At 39.2% G+C, this 21749-nt stretch overlaps 1 protein-coding gene across 1 annotated transcript in view; it reads left to right on the top strand.

Annotated features, from left to right (window-relative positions):
• Window positions 1–239: 239 nt before the first annotated feature.
• Window positions 240–21749, top strand: part of LOC126471205 (KICSTOR complex protein SZT2-like) — a 199769-nt gene continuing 178259 nt past the window's right edge. Inside the window, exons 1-4 of the mRNA XM_050099319.1 lie at window positions 240–386; window positions 482–616; window positions 18912–19085; window positions 19167–19244. Of these exons, the coding sequence (XP_049955276.1) occupies window positions 321–386; window positions 482–616; window positions 18912–19085; window positions 19167–19244 (453 nt within the window). The 5' untranslated portion in view covers window positions 240–320. The remainder of the gene's footprint in view (window positions 387–481; window positions 617–18911; window positions 19086–19166; window positions 19245–21749) is intronic.

The following is a 21749-nucleotide window of genomic DNA, read 5'->3' as shown; positions in this document are numbered from 1 at the left end:
CTACGAAAAATACCAACAGTTGTGAACGAAAGTCACATTTTGAAATTTCTTTTATGCTTTGAAAGCACTGATTTCACTGGCCTTAGTTGTATAATTAGTACTTACAATTTGATTGCCTATTTTACAGGAAAAACTCTATTGGAGCTATCAAAAACCGGGTGTACTATCACTATTATTTATTATTCAAATATTGGTTACATTGGAAACAAAACAGAAATGACCTAGTGTGGAACATTTGTTTTAGGTTAAGATGTACGAAAACAATACAAATTGAAAGACAGTTGTTTTGCCGGCAAAAAATCGCCGAAATATATTAAGAGATGGAGACTAGTGTTATATGTGTGACTGAAATGGATACAGAGAACTGTCAGAGAGAGGAAATTAAGGTGTGACATTATTCGCAGTTTGTTAATTTGCAACCACTTGTTAAGTTTAATATCAAATTATCACTAAAAATCCATGGTATTTAAAATTTTTGTAGGCTGGTGGGATACTGGAAGCAGGATGTGTTTACTTGATAATGAAGGAAGGCTGTCATGTATCCCTAAGTTCTAGAACAGAATGGTTACTGGAACATCTAAACAAAACAGTTTCCATCGAAGAAACGCAGACTGAAGTAAGTGAAGTATTTTATGTTGCAGTAAACGGTAAACCGTTCAGAAGCGTGTGAAGTTTTGCGTAAGGTAATGTGGTATAAGTCATAGGTCTGCATTATCGGATAACACAGTAGACGAATTAGATTTCACGACTGCGTAGACTTATGATCCCTTTTCTTCGTTTTTTAACACACATACACCAAAAACAACATACACGAATTTCCCTATGTTTTTTCTAAATTTATCACATTTCATATTTTAAAGAGTTTATTACAACGGTATGAATTGGTTTGCCTAATCTCAAATTTATAAGTGACAGTAGACTAGTGGTCATTATGTATTGCTGCTGCAACTGGGGAATTGTTTGTTAGGAGCAGTATTTCATGTAGTTACCACTTACTATCCCAGCCAATAATACCCTTTGATGGTTGCACTGAGAATACTACTGGTTCTTCACTGTCATTACAACATCTTCCTGTACACAATTTTTCTCGTTGTTCCATTCTCACCATAAACTAGGACCTGTTCTGATAGTAGCAGTGCAGAGATATGAACACTATAAGGATAACACATGACAATTTGATTTGTTAATTTTAGGCTGTTACATATTCTGCGTTTTCACTGTGTGTGTGATGTAATGAGCCAGTTCGATGTGAAGTCCGAAATAATGACCTTACTTATGCCACCAGTTTACCTTGACCCATGACATCATCAAAATGTGACACAAACAGACTCATTGGTATCCAATATGCTTATAAAATCAATTCCATAACAAGAATTTCTGCTATTTTCATGACATGACATTTATTGGCCTAACTATTTCTGAACTAGACCCACCTTCTAGACTTCTCACTTAGTATATGCCATGGATCAGAATGTAATCACAACCAAAACAGTGTATTCATATTCGTTAGCTTTGACAGCTCACAATCAAACTGTCGCATTCAAGCCTACCTAGACTTTGAGCTTCTCTATAGATCAGTCAATCTCCATAGTATAGAAGAAAATAAATACCGTTATTGTTCTGTCCTATCTCTGTTTGCACTTGTATGATGTCGCATGCCATATCATCATGTTGTCAAGGGTCAGAGGTGCTGCCCAGTACTGATAGGTTCAACTGACCAATCAGGTTAATGAATCAAGTAAAATCTGACATTTGTACATTAAACCTACCACTTTCTTGAGCTCATAATCTTTCCACGAAACAGTTCATAGCCCAAAATGGACAACTGACAGCAGTACCCAATAGAAACACCCTTTTTTTTTCTCTCAATACACATCAAGTACTGTCACTTGCATTAGCTCATTTAGTACTAAACATTTATTATAATTAATGTTTGAGCATTGACAGTTTACTTTCTTTTATGTTTGATGTTAGCTAAGGTATACCATGCCTTGGTGGCTCCATAGTGTTCTCATACACTCTACTGTGTTCATTACCGGCACAGTATCCAAACAATCTTATGTTTCAGTTTAAAACTCTATGTTTTAACTGCAGGTGCTGAAACCATTTCCTTTAACAATCACATTGTCTCTTCTACTAGTGTTTGGCTTTGTACAGAAATTTGGAAAGGAACAGAAGTGTGCTTCTCCTTCCACTGCCACAACGTGACTGTTTAGATATCTAATTGCGTGTGCTTCTGTGGCCATTGTCAGTTGACATAAAAGTTTTCTCAGTATCATACTGTGTCATAATGTAAAAAACTTTATTGGAAAAAACCAACATTTCGGCCATGGTTACAGCAGCCTTCCTCTGGATCTGGTACAATACTCAGAAAACTTTAATATCAGCTGTTTAGGTGTACACCAGAAAGATATAAATCTTCTACTTTCCAAATGGAGTATAGACATTTTAACCAGCCAGCAGTCAAATCAGTTACAAAAGACCTTAGAGCTTTTTTCTGCATTACCCAGTATTGGGTTTCTCAAAACATTGGGCAGTACAGTAGTGCCAGTGTGTCTCTCAGCGGCTGCAATAAATAATCATTCAAGCTCATGATAGCTAGACTTTTGCTTTACCGTAACTTCTGATGTTATTACCCAAACAGTATCGGAACATTAACGGGTACCATGCTTGAATATGTCTGTGAGTGATACAAGCTTTTTTACTAGTTTATGCTGCACTGTTCATTAGAATGCACAGCTATAGCTGTGTCTGTCCTTTTTGTCACATGATCTCTTTTTTTTTTCATGTGACTTTCATCATACCATTCTCCATATATACAGGGTGAAGCGAAATTCGTACACTTGGGCTTCGCAGCACACCTACTCACATGCCAGCGATAAAAACATATCTCTCACAAAATTTCATCTGGCGAGTGCATACGGCAGAAAAAGGATGTTAAAGAGTGGCAATCTGGCAACACTGTAACTACATGTCTGGTAACTACCTCTGTCAGCACATATTTATTCGTGCTGTATAGTTGCTGCAGTGGATAGAGTTTTGGGTTGGGAAGCATTTTTTTAAATTTGCTAATTTCATTCTGACATTTCATACTGTAATATACACCATTTCTTAGGTCACATGTGTACTAAATTGACAACATTTTGTAATGATGAACATAACAAATATGTGGTTAGACGAATGAGTTGAAACAAATGACCTGTCATAGGACAGAATAACAACAAAAACAATATAAATTTAGAGATGCTAAAGATGATAGCACAATACAATAACACAACATCCTCTTGTCATTTATATTACATGTAATATGAGTGCTCAGATGTCACACATGAGCAACCAGTGACAATAATAATGTCCATATTAATGACCACATGACATCCACAACAGAATACATTGTCCTCAGAACAACAGATGCTCAAAGTGACTTCCCTGCATGTCCAAACATTGTGCAGCCTGCCAGATCATACAGCTCTGGACCCTTTGCAGCAAAGCTGCGTCCACAGTAACAAGAACAGCATGAACACATGCTACCAATTCTTCCACACTCATCAGCAGAGTAGAGTACACATGTTCCTTCAGGTGTCCCCATAGGAAGAAATCCAGAGGATTTAGGTCAGGTGAACGCGGTGGTCATACAACTGGACCTCCACGTCCGAGCCATTTCCCCGGAAATTTTCTGTCCAAGTACTGTCGCACAACAGTTCCAGAGTGTGGAGGTGCACCATCATGTTGGAACCATGTCCTCTGCAGAACATTTAGGGGAACATCTTCCAGTGCATCAGGCAGATATTTTGAGAGGAATGCATGATACCTTCGTACAGTCAACCGTTTAGGCAACATGTAGGGGCCCAAACACCTGTCACCCAATATTCCGGCCCAGATGTTGATACCAAAGGAAACTTGATATCCACGGTCGCGGGTGATGTGCGGGTTAACCTCACAGCAATGGTGGGCATTGTGCATATTAAAGACACTCTCATGAGTGAATGCTGCTTCATACGACCATATTATGGTGTTCACGAAGTCATCATTGGCTTCCTGTTGTTGTTTGAGCCATTCACAGAATTGAATCCGCTGATGGCGATCTTCAGGATACAGGTGTTGCATGAAAGCATAATGATAGGGGTGCAGCCCATGCTCGTGCAGCACGTTAATGACCGTGTGTTGCGAGACACGCAGCTGCCTTCTATGCTACGTGTACTTCGCTGAGGTTCTTGGTGTATGACCTCCAGAATAGCTTCCTCAGTAGCTGGAGTATGGCAAGTCTGTGGACAACCCCTGTCACTCGATGGTAGAAGGAGGGAATCTGACTGCCAAAGGCGCAGCTCCAGACGACAAAACACATTTTTATCTGGATGGCCTCAACGAGGATATCTAGCAGCATATTCATGAATGGCAACACCAGCCAGGTTATCAGATGCACCAAGGACCAGAAGCATATTCATCGTTTGTGTGTGTCATACATCTGCCACACTGGTTTAGAGGATTACTACGGGAAAATTTGATACGTGTACACATTTACATTGGGGTCTGTCACGGGCACATTGCTCTGCTCGCAACTAGTCTCTGTCTGGTGGACAGCGCACACAGTATAAACATTCCATCAGTCCTGTGTGCTGTTCCACATAATGCCCATTACCCCTCTGATACATATTGTTCTGCATGATTCATCCTGATCCCGCTAATTTTGAAATGTTCAGTTATGAATTACACTGTTACTCTAATGGTAATGCACATGATGTTTCCATAATCCCATCAATAGAATAATAATATTAATAGTAATACTTTGAGATATGTACTAACCAGCATGCGATTACCAGACTCAATGTTGAAAGGCAAAATTAGTGGGGCCATGGTGATAACACATACGAACAGTAACTGAGTTTGGACATTATTTTCAAAGCATGTTGCTAGTACTACTGGGCAAATAAGGTGCCAAAGAAATGTAATGGACCTGATCAAGGCAAGAATAACATTTGGTACTAATCTATGGGACCATTGGAGGAGGGTACAAAGAAAACAGGTTTTGCATCTACTAGATGAAGTGGCACCAAAAAGTTCACGCTCATAACATGGTAAGGACTTCTTTCGAAGCTGACGAATCTTCTATTTCTACCAATGTAGTATGCAAGTGCAAATGTTTTCTATAGGACCCACTGCAATCACCATTGACCATTAAGATGCCAGATACTGCACCACCTCTACTACATTTACTGAATAAAAAACATATGCCTCAACCCAGGTTCAAACCACCGACCTCCTGCATGCTAACTCAAAACTCTATCCACTCCACCAGCTCTACAGCACGACTAATAAATGCTGACTGAGGTAGTTGACAAACATGTGGTTAGAGTGTTGCCAGATTGCCACTCTTTAACATCGTTTTTCTGCTGGATGAAATTCTGTGAGAGACATTTTTTTTAATCGCTGGTATGTGAGGAGTCGCACTGCAAAGCCCAAGTGCGCGAATTTCACTTCACCTTGTATATTAAATAAAGGACACAGTTGTCAAATAAAGAACCAGGGATAATTAACAATGCTGATGAGAAGGCCAGGACACCCAAGCAATAAGTGAAACATCGTGTGTGGTATATACTTTGGTATACTAGGTGTACCGGTATGAAATGAGCGTTTTTTTGTGAAAATGAAACACTAATTTTGAATTGGAAAGTAAAAACATTTTATTCAAAGTACTGACCATTGCTTTCTATACATTTTGACCACCTTTCTGGCAATTTGTGGATACCACGCCAATAGAAATGTTCGTCTTTTGAAGCAAACCAATCAGACACCCAATTTTCTACTTCTTCGTAGGAATGGAAGTGTTCCTCAGCCAATGCGTGTCCCATTGATGAAAACAAATGGCAGTTGGAAGGGGCCAAGTCTGGTGAATACGGCGGGTGGGGTAGCAGCTCCCAGCCAAGTGTTTTGATCGTATCCTGAACCAGTTTCGCTTTGTGTGCAGGTGCATTGTCATGCAAAAAAATTACTTTGCCATGTCTTCTGGCCCAGTCTGGTCTTTTTTCGGTCAGTGCATAGTTCAAATTGATCATTTGTTGTCTGTAGCGATTATTACTCACAGTTTCACCGGGTTTTAGAAGCTCATGATACACCACACCTTTCTGATCCCACCAAACACAGAGCATTGTCTTCTTGCCGAATCGATCTGGTTTTGCAATTGATGTTGATGGTTGTCCTGGATTAACCCATGATTTTTCCCGTTTAGGATTCTTAAAATAAATCCATTTTTCATCGCCAGTAACAATTCGATGCAAAATTGATTTTCTTTCATGTCTTTCAAGCAAAATTTGACATATAGTTTTTTGGTTTTCCATCTGTCTTTCATTCAATTCATGTGGCACCCATTTTATACACTTTTGGATCTTTTCCATAGCTTTTAAACAGTCAGAAATTGTTTGTTGTGCAACATTTAGCATTGCTGCTATTTGCTTCTGACTCAAAGTATCATCTTCATTCAATATTGCTTGCAATTTGGCGTCTTCGAACTTTTTTGGTGGTCTTCCACATTCTTCATTTCTTACATCAAAATCATTATTTCTGAACCATTGAAACCATCTTTTGCATGTTGCTTCTGATAGAGCATGATCACCATATGGATCGACAAGTATTCAATGCGACTCTGCAGCACTTTTTTTCAAATAAAAACAAAAAATTAATGCTTTCCGCAAATCATCACTTTCTGGTACAAAATTCAACATTGTTATCACTATGAAAACATGTGGTGATGTTTGTTCCATGACTTGATATATACTAAATATCTTTGACAGATGTCATACCACCCAAACAAAAAAAAAATTATGGCTCGTTCACAACAAATGTTCCCTATTGACACATTTGTATTTTAATGCTCATTTCGTACCGGTACACCTGGTATAATAGTAGTGCCTTAACTCTTGTATGGATCGAGGTATTGAAGCAAGCATAGTTTTTTTAAATAGAATGATATATTTTCTTAGTAGCATTCAAAAGCACTTGAAAAGAAGAGTACAGTGATATAATATTTGTTAATTTTGAGGTTCTTTGCAAAAGAATCTGAGAAGTGTTTTAAAATTGAAGAGCAAGTCAGCTGGATTCATTTGTTGCATTGTAAACACATTCATGCCAGGGTACATCATCGTATCAAGCCTCTCAGTTGCGTACTGATCTGCACAGCAGAACTTGCTGGAACTGTCATCTATCAGCAGGTCATTTCTGCTTCAACATTGCTTGCGTGCATACATGTACACCAGTGAGGAGAAGTTAGGCATTTTACTTTTATCAATCAAATAAATGCTGCCGAAACTGTATGGTGGTATATGGGTGTCTGTCCTGAAAGCCAGAAACTTACACAGATTATTTGCTCAGAAGTACGAACAGGCAGCTTCAGAATCAACCAGGGGACAAAGACTGCAACTGACAGGGCACACTAAGAAGCCTATCAGTCCATATGGTGGTGCAAGACATACTGCCAAAGAATGTGGGATCAGCCAGGCGAGTGTCATTCACATCTTATATCAACATAAATTCCACTCTTGTCAACTATCACATCATGCACTCACTTGTGAAAGCAGCCATGTCATATACCAACTCAGTTACAACTAGTGCACAGCCTTTTATGTCACGATGACAACCAACTACCAGTCCACCAGAATGAGTGGCCATCACCAAACTGTGGCCAAGAACAAAGTTGACAACCCAGTGGCACAGTATTTAGCTGAGCACTACATGCTCGATTTCAATGGCTGCTTCACAACCTGGTCCATCTGGATCTTTCTCTTTGCCATGAGATTTTCTGAACTATGCAGGTGGGAATTATCCTTGAAACATATCTGTTGGTCCTGTAACCCTTCTGGCTTCAGGCTCCAGTAACCCACTGTCCCCACACACTCCACCCACCAATTTCCACTTTGTTTGTGCTGTCACCTCCTCCAAATCTATGTCTCCATGTCACCTTTATTGTGCACCACATCCCACTGCCTCCAGTACCTGCCTAGCTCGTGTCTTTGCCACCCTTCCCTCCTGCATTCGTAGCCGGCAAACCTGCTACCCACCCTCACCCACTCTTCCACTCTCCTGCCCCCCCCCTCACCCCCCCCCCCTCTCTCTCTCTCTCTCTCTCTCTCTCTCTCTCTCTCTCTCTCTCTCTCTCTCTCTCAACCTGATGCTACCCCCACGCCACCCTAAAAGATACCTGAGGAAATGTAATCTACTTACAAAGATAGCTTACAAATACTAATTTAATTGATTACTGAACACAGCTAATAGGTCTACAATCCTTATCACGTAAGATTAATAGGGACATAGAAAACATGCAAAGAAGAGCAGCACCTTTCAAAGTTAAAGTGAAAAATCAGAGAGACAGATCAGCCAACTACAGCGGCAGTTGTTCATCATGGAGAGGTTTTCTGTTCAAATTCCCAGAATGAACTCTCTCAGACGAATCAAACAACACATTACTACCTCCCTTGTACATCTTACAAAATAAGAAAGGTAGTGAAATTAAAGAAATTCATGTGGAGGTTAATTGACAGTTGTTCTTCCCATGTGAAGGAAGGTGACAAAGTAATAGTTACGCATGAAATACACTCCACAAAACACCATAAAATGGCTTGCAGAGCAAGGATGCAGATATTACTGAGAAAATCTTTAATGTGTCAAGTCTGAACAATAACTGGTATTCAGTGGCTAACTTAAAGAGGTTATCCATAAAATTTCGTACACTGTCAGAAGATGGTAATGCATACATAGTGAAGAATGCCACAGGTTAGTGAACATGCATGAGATATGAGCCATGTTGGAATTAGAATGTGGTATATTGCTTATCCCCAGAAGCATATCAGGTTCAGTGTAGTATTCAGTTACATCTGTGTCTTCAATTTATAACCATCCTTACAATGTATTTTGATAGCAAGTGGTCAGAATAGCAGCACCTCGTGGAGGCAGCTCCTTATGATTTCTGTGCTGAACCTTTGGAAGAAATGCATCTCTTCAAGTAGTTACCACAGCCATATATTCACCATCTAGATATGGAAAAACGTAAGTACAGGTGACAATTCCCAGTTAATGCAGATGTTTGAGCCCAGAAATCTTATCAGTTGCAGATAATGTTTCAATGATAAAGATTTTCTTCGGTTTTAAAAAGGCATTTGTTAGTATTTGCAGCTGCAACATATTACAACAGATGCTTAAGTAAGATTTGAATTGTTCCCATTTTAATGTGATCCATAATAACTCAAAGATATTTCCACTACAGAGTTGAATTTTCACATCGAGTGAGTTTGTGCAGAGAACAATTTTTTCATACAGAGTTATTCATATTATGCACTCTTACTGTGATTGGCATAAACTTGAAAAGGGGAAGGTAGTACTTATTGTGTATCTAGGACTCCTTAGGTACAGTCGACAAAGCAAAACTGTACAGAAAATGACTAAGTCCCACATCAGGTATTCTTGGCAACTACAGCCATGTCACAATTTGTGGAAATGCTTTCACGTCGTTAATACCCATGTTGCATTATTAACAACAACATATTATCATACTGATGAGACATACTATACACAGAATTAGAAATGAATACCAATTAAATATTACACATGGAAGCATAGGATATCGATAGTGATCGTGAAAAATGTAATGATTTGATCAACAACACTAGAGGCAGTGTGAAACTGGTAATGATGTACTTTTATCAAATTATGCACTCAAATGTAAGTGCCAAGTTCAACAGCAATATTTTTGCCCTTTTATTTGGGCACACTAAAATTCATTATCATTCTCAATTTTGAAAACAGTCAGGCCAAAATTAAGTTGTCAAAGAGAAAGTTTTGTCTGTATGCATAAAACTTCTCAGAAGCAGCAGACAGAACAGGAAAGCAGATGCAGCAGAACAAACCATTAAGATGAAATTGAGTAAGAAAGATGTTTAAGTATGAACTCATATATTTTAGTCTGAAAGTGAAATTACAGATATGTTGGGAAAAATAAGTTCAACTACTCAGCATGATGGTTTTGAGTAAGATGTTTAAGTTCTGTTGGACAATATTTATTAAAACCCTGTTGGATGTGTATAATGATACAGAAGAGATACGCAGGTACGAAATTGCATATTCTTCTAATTGGCAGGACAAGAGTAGAGTATTGTTTTCCAACAGAAAAGTAGGATTCATTCCTCTGTAATTTTCGAGGAAAGTAGAACTCAGTAATGTCGTGGTCTGCAAGTATGAAACTACAGACACCAGATGGAATGCACTACGCTTTGCCTTACTGCAATTAGTATTTAATTTGGGAAAATAACTGTTTATGCTCTGATTTGACATTGTTTTTAATGTGCCCAAAGGATATTATCACTACTGAAAATAAGTGTGAATATAGAGGAAAGGAGCCCAATACAGGTGAGTTTGTCTATGTGAGGAAGGTAGATTATGATCACAGTAAGTGCTCAGCTTCATTGTGTGATACCAGAACTTAGTTCTAACACTGCCAGAGTGCTTGTAGGGCAGTGACAATAAGATAATTACGGAGCTGGATATTGTTGAGAATCCATTATTTTAAAAGTGTTGAATTTTGAGTTTTTTGAGTGTACGTGCTTTTAGGGCTTTAATATCTAAAGTTGAATAGCTGTTGCGATGATCTTCATATGTTTATATTCTTCACAAAGTATTCTTTCGTTTACCATAATGTATTGTCCTTCGAACTGAGCAGTGTAACTATGGGGCTAGGTTTCTAGCATAAGATGGCTTATTAGCAAGATGCAGACTAATGTCTGTAGTAAGTGGTTTGACAATTTTGTGAACTTCAGGAAGCCATCTGGTGATGATTCTGCTTTGCTAATGAGTGATGGGATTCATATTACATTTCTCTGAGAGACAAAACAAGAGAAAATATGACCACACATCTGTTTATCTCTTTATCCATGCATAAAATACAGTGTCTTGTGTGAAATTCATGGGGTCTGTTTACAGTATATTATCCCCAAGAAATAGAAACCTGGTGAGAAAATAACCAATGTCAAATAGCAACCTCAATTTTGATTATGATGTTATTTGGAGTGGCACACTTGAAAGCAGTGATAATGGAAAATGGGACTCTTTACATGCAACGGAAATATACAATAACTTTGCATTATACCAGGAGTTTGACATACAAGATGCAAATAATGAAGTAAATGTGAGTCCAGTTGGCATCCGGTCAGCTCCCATAATCACCAAGACACATCAAGACCAATTTAATGTAGTAAGGTCAGCATGTTCTGAACCTGTTAAATCATCTCCATAAAGGGAACATTTGAAACAGTTCAAAGAGATGAAAGGTGTAGTGGAATCGTAGGAGACAGAAGTGATTCTCAGTTTGATATAGATTTATTTGAGAGAAATCCTTTGGTTGTGCAATCTGAAGAAGAAGACACTGAATGCGTATTCTGCAATGATTGTTTCTCTGAAGACTAACATAGAGAAATAGGCACAGTGCATGCATGGGATGCTATCCCTGGGCTCCTGAGGAATGATAATTGGAAAAAGAGCTATGGCATTCCCTGGCTGCCCTTCTTTTGCAAAATAAAAACAGAAAATGTTGAAGAGGCATTTAGGAAGGAAATATTATTATTTTAGGGTTTGCCTGTTTTGATATTGGTCAATATTATATTTTTCTCTGACTGTCTCATACTAGGAGACCATTTCTGTTTCAGTTCAAATTGATTTGTTGCTGCTTTTTTCAAATTTAGATGTAATAAGTGTTAAGTAGTCCAACAGCTTTGCTGGAATGGTAACACTGGTTCCTGTCAGATCATCAAAGTGAAGCACTGTGTGGCTGGGCTAACACTTGGATGGGTGACCATCTGGTCTGCCGAGCACCGTTGGTGAGCGGGGCGCACTCAGCCCTCGTGAGGCAAACTGAGGGGCTACTTGATTGAGTAGTAGTGGCTCCAGTCTCGTAAACTGATCTACAGCCAGGAGAGCGGTGTGCTGACCACATCCTCCTCCATATCCGCATCCAGTGACGCCTGTGGGCAGAGGATGACACAGTGGCCGGTCGGTACTGTCGGGCCTTCATGGCCTGTTCAAGTCGAGTTAAGTTTTTTAAGTGTTACGTAGCATGAATCCAATAAATAAAATGTGAAATGTAATGATTTCATTTAAATTTCCAGTTAACAAACATGCATTTGTATCAGGTATTTAATACAAAGTGGGGTAATGTGAGATGAGGGAAGTTTCCCATTAGGGATGAGACTGGGATGAGGTCCATCAGTTACCTGCCTCATTTGTCAAGGCATGGCAGCAGTTGGCATCTGGAAATAAGTCTTATCGTCTGTGAGATTCGCTCATATAACTAACACTTGGTCCAGGGGCCAATGTCTGCCAATGTAAGTTCATTTACCACTTCAGTTTGCTCCACACATTTTCAGTGGGATTAAAGTCCAGTACTCCATGAGGCCAGTTGATCAAGTTGACATCAGCTTGTTGTGAAAACCATTGCTGAACGATTTGACTCAATGTGAACAGGTGAGTGATTCTGCTTGAACTGGATCCCTTCATTGTGACAGCGCACTGAAACCATCATACTGTACAAGTGCCAAGATGCTATCTCTGGTGGTCTGCATATGCTGAGACATCCTGGCAGTAAATGACTGTTAGTCATATCAGTATGTTGTCCTGTGACTCCTTCAATGAAGTCAAATACTGTACAGTGACAGGGACTGGTGGCTGATCAATGGTGCTGTTTTTGACATTCAATCAGCAGGTATGACAGTTGAAAACTATACGTCATCTAACTGCTCGAATTGTGAAGATGTCACAAACGTCTGCAAAAGTACTTCAGTTACAAGATGTGATACTTGCGTATGGTTATTGAGATGACACAGTTTATAGCCAGCAATCCCAAGCTACTATTTGCATTCCAGTTTTCAAAGCGCACTCAGACATGTGAGGCTCTATTTAAATGGACTTAAGTTTCCATACATTATTGTGGGGTTTCCATAAAATGATCAAGTGAGGTGGTAGTGATTAATACACTGGATTCACATTTAGGAGAGCTGGGGTTCAGTTTCCTGTCCATCCATCCAGATTTAAGTTTTCCGTAGTTTTTGGAATCATTTTGAAGGCAGATGCCAAGAGGGTTTCTTCAAAGATGATATTGTCGATTTCCTTCCACATTCTTCCCCAGTCTGGGCTAGTGCTTTGTCTCTTATGGCATCATCGCTGAAATGTCACTTAATGGTCAGGAGCAGGTGGGTGACAGTGCAAAGGTTCACGTCCATGACACACTTCACATAGTAAAGGTTAAGTGTTGGTTTACAAATACAGTATGAAAAGATCATGGAAATAGTTCTGAGTTTAATTCATCATTACAGTTTGGGCACAAGACTATTGAAGACTAACAGAATGATTTATGGAAGGAAAGGTCCGAGTAAAGAAACTGCCATACAATGAAGTCAAGTTTGGATCAAATTTCCACACATTATATCAATAAAAATGGCAGAATGTTTTTGTAATATAACGTCTTGTGCAAAATGAGACCCCCTCCCATATTTCCACATAACCAGGAAGCCACAGAGAAGAGGAGGCTTTTGAGTCCACTAACATATAGACGTGTAACTATCCCTTTTCCTCTGAAGTGTTTAATGCAGCCACCAATTCCAAAAGCATTCACTGTGTGGTAAAACAATGGGATCTTTAATCAAAAGAAATCTCCCGTGAACTCCTTAACAAGAGATGTTTACGAGGACAGTATCCCACCTCCTGTAGGGAAGCTAACCTGGTTCCTTCCCTAAAACCAATAAAAAAATCACTGATCTCAACATAGTTTTTCTGCAGTGCTCTTTCTTGAGCAGGTGTTCAGTAGCTGCTCTGTGGATTCTGAAAACAAGTTTTTTGAGTTGTTTGCATTATGGACCTGAGAGTATCTTTCTGCTCTGGATAATTTTACCCAACTTGAGATAACTATACAAAAATCTTTCCCATGTAAGAGGTATCTCACAGGAATATCTTTCGTCAGCTTTATTAATTTATTTATTTATGCATCTAGTTCTATAGAACCAAATTGAGGAACAAACCTCCAAGGTCATGGAACATGCCAGTACATGAAATTACAACATAAAAGCAATGATTCTTTCGACGTCTCCATATTTTATTATAAACATTTTTTAAATCATGTTAACAGAACCTGAGAAAGACATTGATAACAGCAGCTGGTTAAACAGGCAGTGGCTGATGTGGGTTTTGCTGTGTGTGAAAGTTAATTGCTGCCACTGCAGTTTGTGACCTCTGCTGGAAGCAATATAGATTGCATGAGAAAGGATTTCTGCAATAGTGTACCACCAAGTTCCTGGATTGTGAACTATCTGTAATTCATGACGACACTTTGTATATTGCCTCTTAGTGTTGTGCATTACTTTTTTATCTCCTTATGTCTTTGGTGGTCATCCATTGCTGCTTTAAGTTTGAGGTGGTGAATTGCAGTGACAGTGAAATAAAAGTGAATAAATCAGATCAAATAATTATACTTTCGAGAGATAGTAATTTAGATGGTTGAAGAAAACTATTCTTTCGCTTGTGTAGCATGGGCATAACCAAAACAGTCATTTTCTAAATCAAGAAACTAGAAATGTAGAGGGAAGAAAAGTCTGTCTTTTCCCAGTTTCTTGTACAGTTAGGAAATGGTTCCTTATCCAGATCTTTCCCTGAACTGACAGAGAAACCACTTACTTAAAATCACACATGATATTTGAATAATGTCCATTGCTCAGATGTGAGGTACTGGTTGTTATAGTTTATCAGTAAACTGACAGCATTCAGTTACCTCAACTGTATTTCACACAATAGGACAACATGTTTTGAGAGCATCATCTCTCGAAACGTATTATTGCATTGTGTGATGTACAGTTAAAATGTAGTGCGCCCCCCCCCCCCCCCCGCCCCCCCCCCCCCACACACACACACACAGAAACAGCATCTTTTTGGAAAGTGTATAATGATGTCAGTAAAATTCAGACAGGAAACGTGTACTGAAAAGAAAAAACCTGATGGCGTTTCAATTCTGATGTTGCTCTTATGTGACTGATTGTTTCAAAATATAATGTCATATGGTGGATTATGCCTAAGGCCGGTATTACACTATCAAATTTCTTTGTCAAATATCTTTGTCAAAAATCTTTGTCAAAGATATTTGATGGTGTAAGAGGAACTTTGTCAAATGTCGTCCAATATTTGATCAAATCTAGGGCCTCGCTGTAGATTCGATCAAAGAAATCACTTGTCTTCTGTTCACTGCAATGTGACATGTTACCACATGGAGAGCTAGCATCGCTGCAGCGTTCTGTCATCTGTAGTGTTTTTATAAACATTGCCGGTAAATACAATTGGTGTGTGCTGACAACTACAAAATTAATAGAGATGTATGAAGCTGATGAGGCACCTTGAGTACAAAAATAGATTAAGAAGATTAGAGACCTGACCTGACCTGACCTGACCTAACCTAACCTAACCTAACCTAACCTAACATAATCCTCTCCTGTAGCAAGGAATCGGAGTAAGCCTGCCTTCTGAAGATGTAGCAGTTCTTAAGTGAATATTGTGCTTTGTGATATGAGGATACACTTCACTGAGCACATACAGAAATGTATACTCATCCATTCTTAAGTAATTGATGTACGACTTGACATCTTCCACTGTAAACTCAGGTAACAAGTTTTGTTGAATGCTTTTATCGTGTCGTAAAACCCACGGCTTCACCCAGATTAGATTAGTTTTTCGTTCCATAGATCCATGCTGAGGAGATCCTCGTGGATGTGGAACATGTCAATTTTTTTTAAAGCTGAAATAACAATACTAATAGTATGAATAAATACAATACATCATTTGTTTCTATTAAAAACTTCATCAATGGTGTAGAAGGAGTTGGCCACTAGTAAGTCTTTCAGGCTCCTTTTAAACTGATCTTTATTTGTAACTAAATTTTTTATGTTTGCTGGAAAATTATTGAAGATGAGTGTTCCTGTGTAGTGGACCCCTTTTTGGACTAAAGTAAGTGCTTTTAAGTCCTCGTGCAGATCATTTTTGTTCCTGGTATTGTATGTATGAACTGAGTTGTTTGTTGGAAAAAGAGATATATTATTTAGGACAAAAATCATTAAGGAGTAATACTGAGAGGCAGTAGTTAATATGCCCAGTTCTTTGAAAAGGTTTCTGCAGGACGTCTGTGAATTTACTCCACAAATAATATGTATTACACGCTTTTGGACTCTGAAAACTTTTGTTTGACTTGAAGATTTACCCCAAAATATTATACCATATGACATTATGGAATGAAAGTAGGCAAAGTATGCAAGCTTTTTCATTTTTATGTTGCTTATGTCTGCTAACACTTGAATTGCAAATACAGATTTGTTAAGGCGTTTCTGCAGTTCTGTGGTGTGCTCCTCCCAATTGAATTTATTATCAAGTTGTAATCCCAGGAATTTAAGACTGTCAACCTCGTATGTATGGTTCCTTTTTTTCCCCCCACTTCTTTTCCGCATGTGCACACAATGCAATTGTGGTACATGCAACTGCTGCGGTTAATAACAAGTTGTTGTCTGCCATCTTGAACTTTGACGAAAAATTTGATGACAGTGTAATACCCCTTCTAGCGCTACATCAAAGATCTTTGTCAAATATATTTGATGGAATATTTGATCACATCTTTGATCAAATCTTTGACAAAGAAATCTGATAGTGTAATATCGGCCTAAGAACAATACTTAGTTTTTTGTGTAGAAACATGAGTCAGTAAGATATGTTCTACATTTCCTATGTATAAAGTATTATGAAGCATTTGTAGGAGATGGTGAACCAGGTTTAAATATTGCATGACACTTCTTCAAATATATTGCATTTAGCATTGCAAAGCTATAATTTTCAAAATATGTTCTAAAATAAGTAGTCCAGATGTTTTGTTTGTGGTGTTTGAGGCCAGTCTTGGATGTGTTTGAGTGATATTTTTGATAAGAGATGGAGAATGCAGTCTCAGATGATGGAGAGAGAGAGAGAGAGAGAGAGAGAGAGAGAGAGTTAACTGTACCATTTCATGGATATTTGAGCACAGACACTGATAACCCTGTCACCAAGAGCCCTAGAAAACAACAGCATAGGCAAAATATGAATGTTTAAGAGTGTGTGTTGAATAACAACAGATACATCACACACAAGCGTTTGCAAGGCTTAAAGTACAAGACAACTTGTAAAAAATGTAGCAAGACTATGATGGAAACAGGAACATTGTTTTCTTTGCCACAAATCTGTCAAAGTTCAAGATGGCAGACAACAACTTGTTATTAACCGCAGCAGTTGCATGTACCGCAATTGCATTGTGTGCACATGCGGAAAAGAAGTGAGGGAAAAAAAGGAACCATACATACGAGGTTGACAGTCTTAAATTCCTGGGATTACAACTTGATAATAAATTCAGTTGGGAGGAGAACACAGCCATGCTAGGTTTTGTATTGTAATGTTTATATACACTGATCAGCCAGAACATTATGATCACCTAGCTAATTGGCAGTATGTCTACTTTTGGCACGGATAACAGTGGCAACACATTGTGGCATGGAAGCAATGAGGCCTTGATAGGTCACTGGAGGGAGTTAGCATCACTTCTGCACACATAAGTCACCTGAATCCTGTAAGTTTGTGGGGAGGGGTGGGGGGGATGATGAGCTCTGACGCCACATTCAATCACATGCCAGATGTGTTAAATCCTGTTCAGATCTGTTGAGTTGGGGAGCCAGCACATCAATTGGAACTTGCCACTGGGTTCCTCGAACCACTCCAAAACACTCCTGGCCTTGTGAAATGTTGCATTATCTTGTTGAGGAATGCCACTGACATTGGGAAACATGATCATCATGAAGGGGTGTACATGGTCTGTAATCAGTGTAGAGACTCCTTGGCCTTTATGGTGCCTTTTACGAGCTCCACTGGGGCCATGGATGCCCCAGAGCATAACTGAGCTGCTGCCAGCTTCTCTCTGTTTCGCTGTACTGGTTCAGTGAGCTGTTCCCCTGGAAGACAACGGATTCATGTCCTCCCATCGGCATGGTGATGAAGGTTTCAGGATTCATCAGACCATGCAATGCTCTGCCACTGCTGATGGTCAAGTGTCCATTTCAGTTGTAGTTGCCAGTGTCATGGTGTTAACATTGGCACATGCATGGGTTGTCGGCTGCGGAGGCCCATCGTTAGGAGTGTTCGGTACACTGTATGTTCAGACACCCTTGTACTCTGCCCCACATTAAAGTGTGATACTAGTTCTATTGCAGTTCACTGCCTGTCCTGTTTCACCATCCTGCCCAACCTACAATGTACAACATCTGTAATGAGGAGTGACCACCCAACCCCACAACGTCTGGACATGGTTTCACATTGGTTTTGCCATGCATTGAAGACACTCACCACAGCACTTCTTGAACATATGACAAGTTGTGCAGCTTCCGAAATGCTCGTGCCAACCCTCCAGTCCATTAAAATCTGCTGTTGGTCAAACTCAGAATAGATCGTGCATTTTCTCCATTCTACACATGGACAGCACTCTCGCGGATACTACATGCATGGTACGTGTGTCTGACTAGCAGTCATTCCTTGCCAAGTGATGCTGCTATTGCCTGGATGGATTTGTATTGATAGTAGGTAGGTGGTCATAATATTCTTGTTGATCAGTGTAGGCAGTCACTGATTTCTGTTAACTTCACAGTATCATTCAAAATACCTGATCTTAATAACTTGTAGTTCAAATCTTAATAATGTATGTGATACAGCTTGTAAGTGTCTCTTATGTGGTTATTGTATTGTGATGTAATAGAAAAATATTTTCTTGTAATTACTCATCGCTTAGACAGTTATGTTTAATGTGTCTTAATTGTGTGCTGTTTTTCTCTTTCCAGGAGCAAGAGCTCATAGTCAGATCTATCGTGCCATATGAACCCCCACCAAACTGTAATTATGAAGCTAGTCATTATTATAAATATCTCATCACACAACAGTCAAAAGTAGTTTTCCTGTCTCACAAGTACCGTATAGTTTATTGTTTAGACATGAGTCCCTCATTGTCTGCAGTGGTAAGTATGATTTGCTTTCAGTTGTTTGAGAATCAATTAGCTGAGCTTCTTAAATGCCAATTATGACTTTTTTTTTTTAAGGATATTCAAAGAGGTGAAGTTATGATAGATGAGATGTTTGTTTCTTTGAAACATAGTTTGGAAGGACTAACAAAACCAGTAAGTATTTAATATTATTGTCATTAAAAGTTCATAAGTACAGTTTGTTCTAAAATGTTAGTATTCAGTTATGTTGAGAATATTTATTGTATACATTATTTAAATAAAATAGTGTATTTTATTTTTTTATTTTTTAAATTTTATTTTATTTATTTATTTATTTATTTATTTATTTATTTTTTTGTTGCTTCACATGTGCCATATAAGGAGTTTTCATAAAATTTGTGCCTGTAATCTTACTTTTTTCACTGCTTTTATCTTGGGCAGAAGAGGGTGGACCTGCAGGCAGCATAAACTTGCCCGAGAAAATAAGCTAGGTGCTGTGCCAATTTTTCACACCAATAGAACATTATGAAAATAAAGGTCAATATGAATTAGGATAGACTGCTTCTTACCACATAGAGGAGGCATTGAGCAGCAGGCAAGCACATTTAAAAGTAGACTGGTGGACATTAATCAGCTTTCAGACAAACTCCTTCATCATACAAAGGGAAGAAACCCCCCTCCCCCGCCCCCCCCCCCCCCTCTCTCTCTCTCTCTCTCTCTCTCTCTCTCTCTCTCTCTCTCTCTCTCTCTCTCTCTCTCAGGGTGGTCCATTGATCGTCACCGGGCCAAATATCTCACGAAATAAGTGTCAAACAAAAAAACTACAAAGAACGAAACTTGTCTAGCTTGAAGGGGGAAACCAGATGGCGCTATGGTTGGCGTGCTAGATGGCACTGCCATAGGTCAAATGGATATCAACTGCATTTTTGTAAATAGGAACCTCCATTTTTTATTACATATGTGTGTAGTAAGGGAAGAAATATGAATGTTTTAGTTGGACCACTTTTTTCGCTTTGTGATAGATGGCGTTGTAATAGTCACAAACATATGGCTCACTATTTTAGATGAACAGTTGCTAACAGGTAGGTTTTTTAAATTAAAATACAGAAAGTAGGTACGTTTGAACATTTTATTTTGGTTGTTCCAATGTGATACATGTACCTTTGTGAACTTATCATTTCTGAGAACGCATGCTGTTACAGTGTGATTACCTGTAAATACCACATTAATGCAATAAGTGCTCAAAATTATGTCTGTCAACCTCAATGCATTTGGCAATACATGTAACGACATTCCTCTCAACAGCGAGTAGTTCGCCTTCCGTAATGTTCGCATGCATTGACAATGCACTGACGCCTGTTGTCAGGCGTTGTCAGTGGATCATGATAGCAAATATCCTTCAACTTTCCCCACACAAAGAAGTCCAGGGGCGTTAGATCCGGTGAACGTGTAGGCCATGTTATGGTGCTTCGACGACCAATCCACCTGTCACGAAATATGTTATTCAATACCGTTTCAACTGCACGCGAGCTATGTGCCGGACATCCATCATGTTGGAAGTACATTGCCATTCTGTCATGCAGTTAAATATCTTGCAGTAACATCGGTAGAACATTATGTAGGAAATCAGCATACATTGCACCATTCAGACTGCCATCGATAAAATGGGGGCCAATTATCCTTCCTCCCGTAATGCCGCACCATACATTAACCCACCAAGATCGCTGATGTTCCATTTGTCGCAACCATCGTGGATTTTCCGTTGCCCAATAGTGCATATTATGCCGGTTTATGTTACCGCTGTTCGCGAATGATGCTTTGTTGCTAAATAGAACGCATGCAAAGAATCTGTCATCGTCCCGTAATCTCTTGTGCCCAGTGGCAGAACTGTACATGACGTTCAAAGTCGTTGCCATGCAATTCCTGGTGCATAGAAATATGGTATGGGTGCAATCGATGTGATGTAGCATTCTCAACACCGACATTTCTGAGATTCCCGATTCTCATGCAGTTTGTCTGCTACTGATGTGCGGATTAGCCGCGACAGCAACTAAAACAACTACTTGGGCATCATCATTTGTTGCAGGTTTTGGTTGATGTTTCACACATGGCTGAACACTTCCTGTTTCCTTAAATAACGTGACTATCCGGCGAACGGTCCAGACACTTGGGTGATGTCGTCCAGGATACCGAGTAGCATACATAACACACGCACGTTGGGCATTTTTATCACAATAGCCATACATCAACACGATATCGACCTTTTCTGCATTTGGTAAATGGTCCATTTTAACACGGGTAATGTACCATGAAGCAAATACTGTCCGCACTGGCGGAATGTTATGTGGTACCACATACTTATACGTTTGTGACTATTACAGTGCCATCTATCACAAAGTGATAAAAGAGGTCCAACTAAAACATTCATATTTCTTTACGTACTACGTGAATATGTAATAAAAAATGGGGGTCCCTATTTTTTTTTTTTTAAAAAAAAGGGGGGGGGGGCGGTTGATATCCGTTTGAGCTATGGCAGCGCCATCTAGCGGGCCAACCATAGCGCCATCTGCTTTCCCCCTTCAAGCTAGACAAGTTTCGTTCTTTGTAGTTTTTTTGTTTGACACTTATTTTGTGGGATATTTGGCCCTGTCATGATCAATGGACCACCCTGTATATATA

This window comes from Schistocerca serialis, chromosome 3 (genome assembly GCF_023864345.2).
Source record: "Schistocerca serialis cubense isolate TAMUIC-IGC-003099 chromosome 3, iqSchSeri2.2, whole genome shotgun sequence".
In the NCBI taxonomy this organism is placed as follows: Eukaryota; Metazoa; Arthropoda; class Insecta; order Orthoptera; family Acrididae; genus Schistocerca; species Schistocerca serialis.
This window is presented reverse-complemented; position numbering and strand designations above follow the sequence as displayed.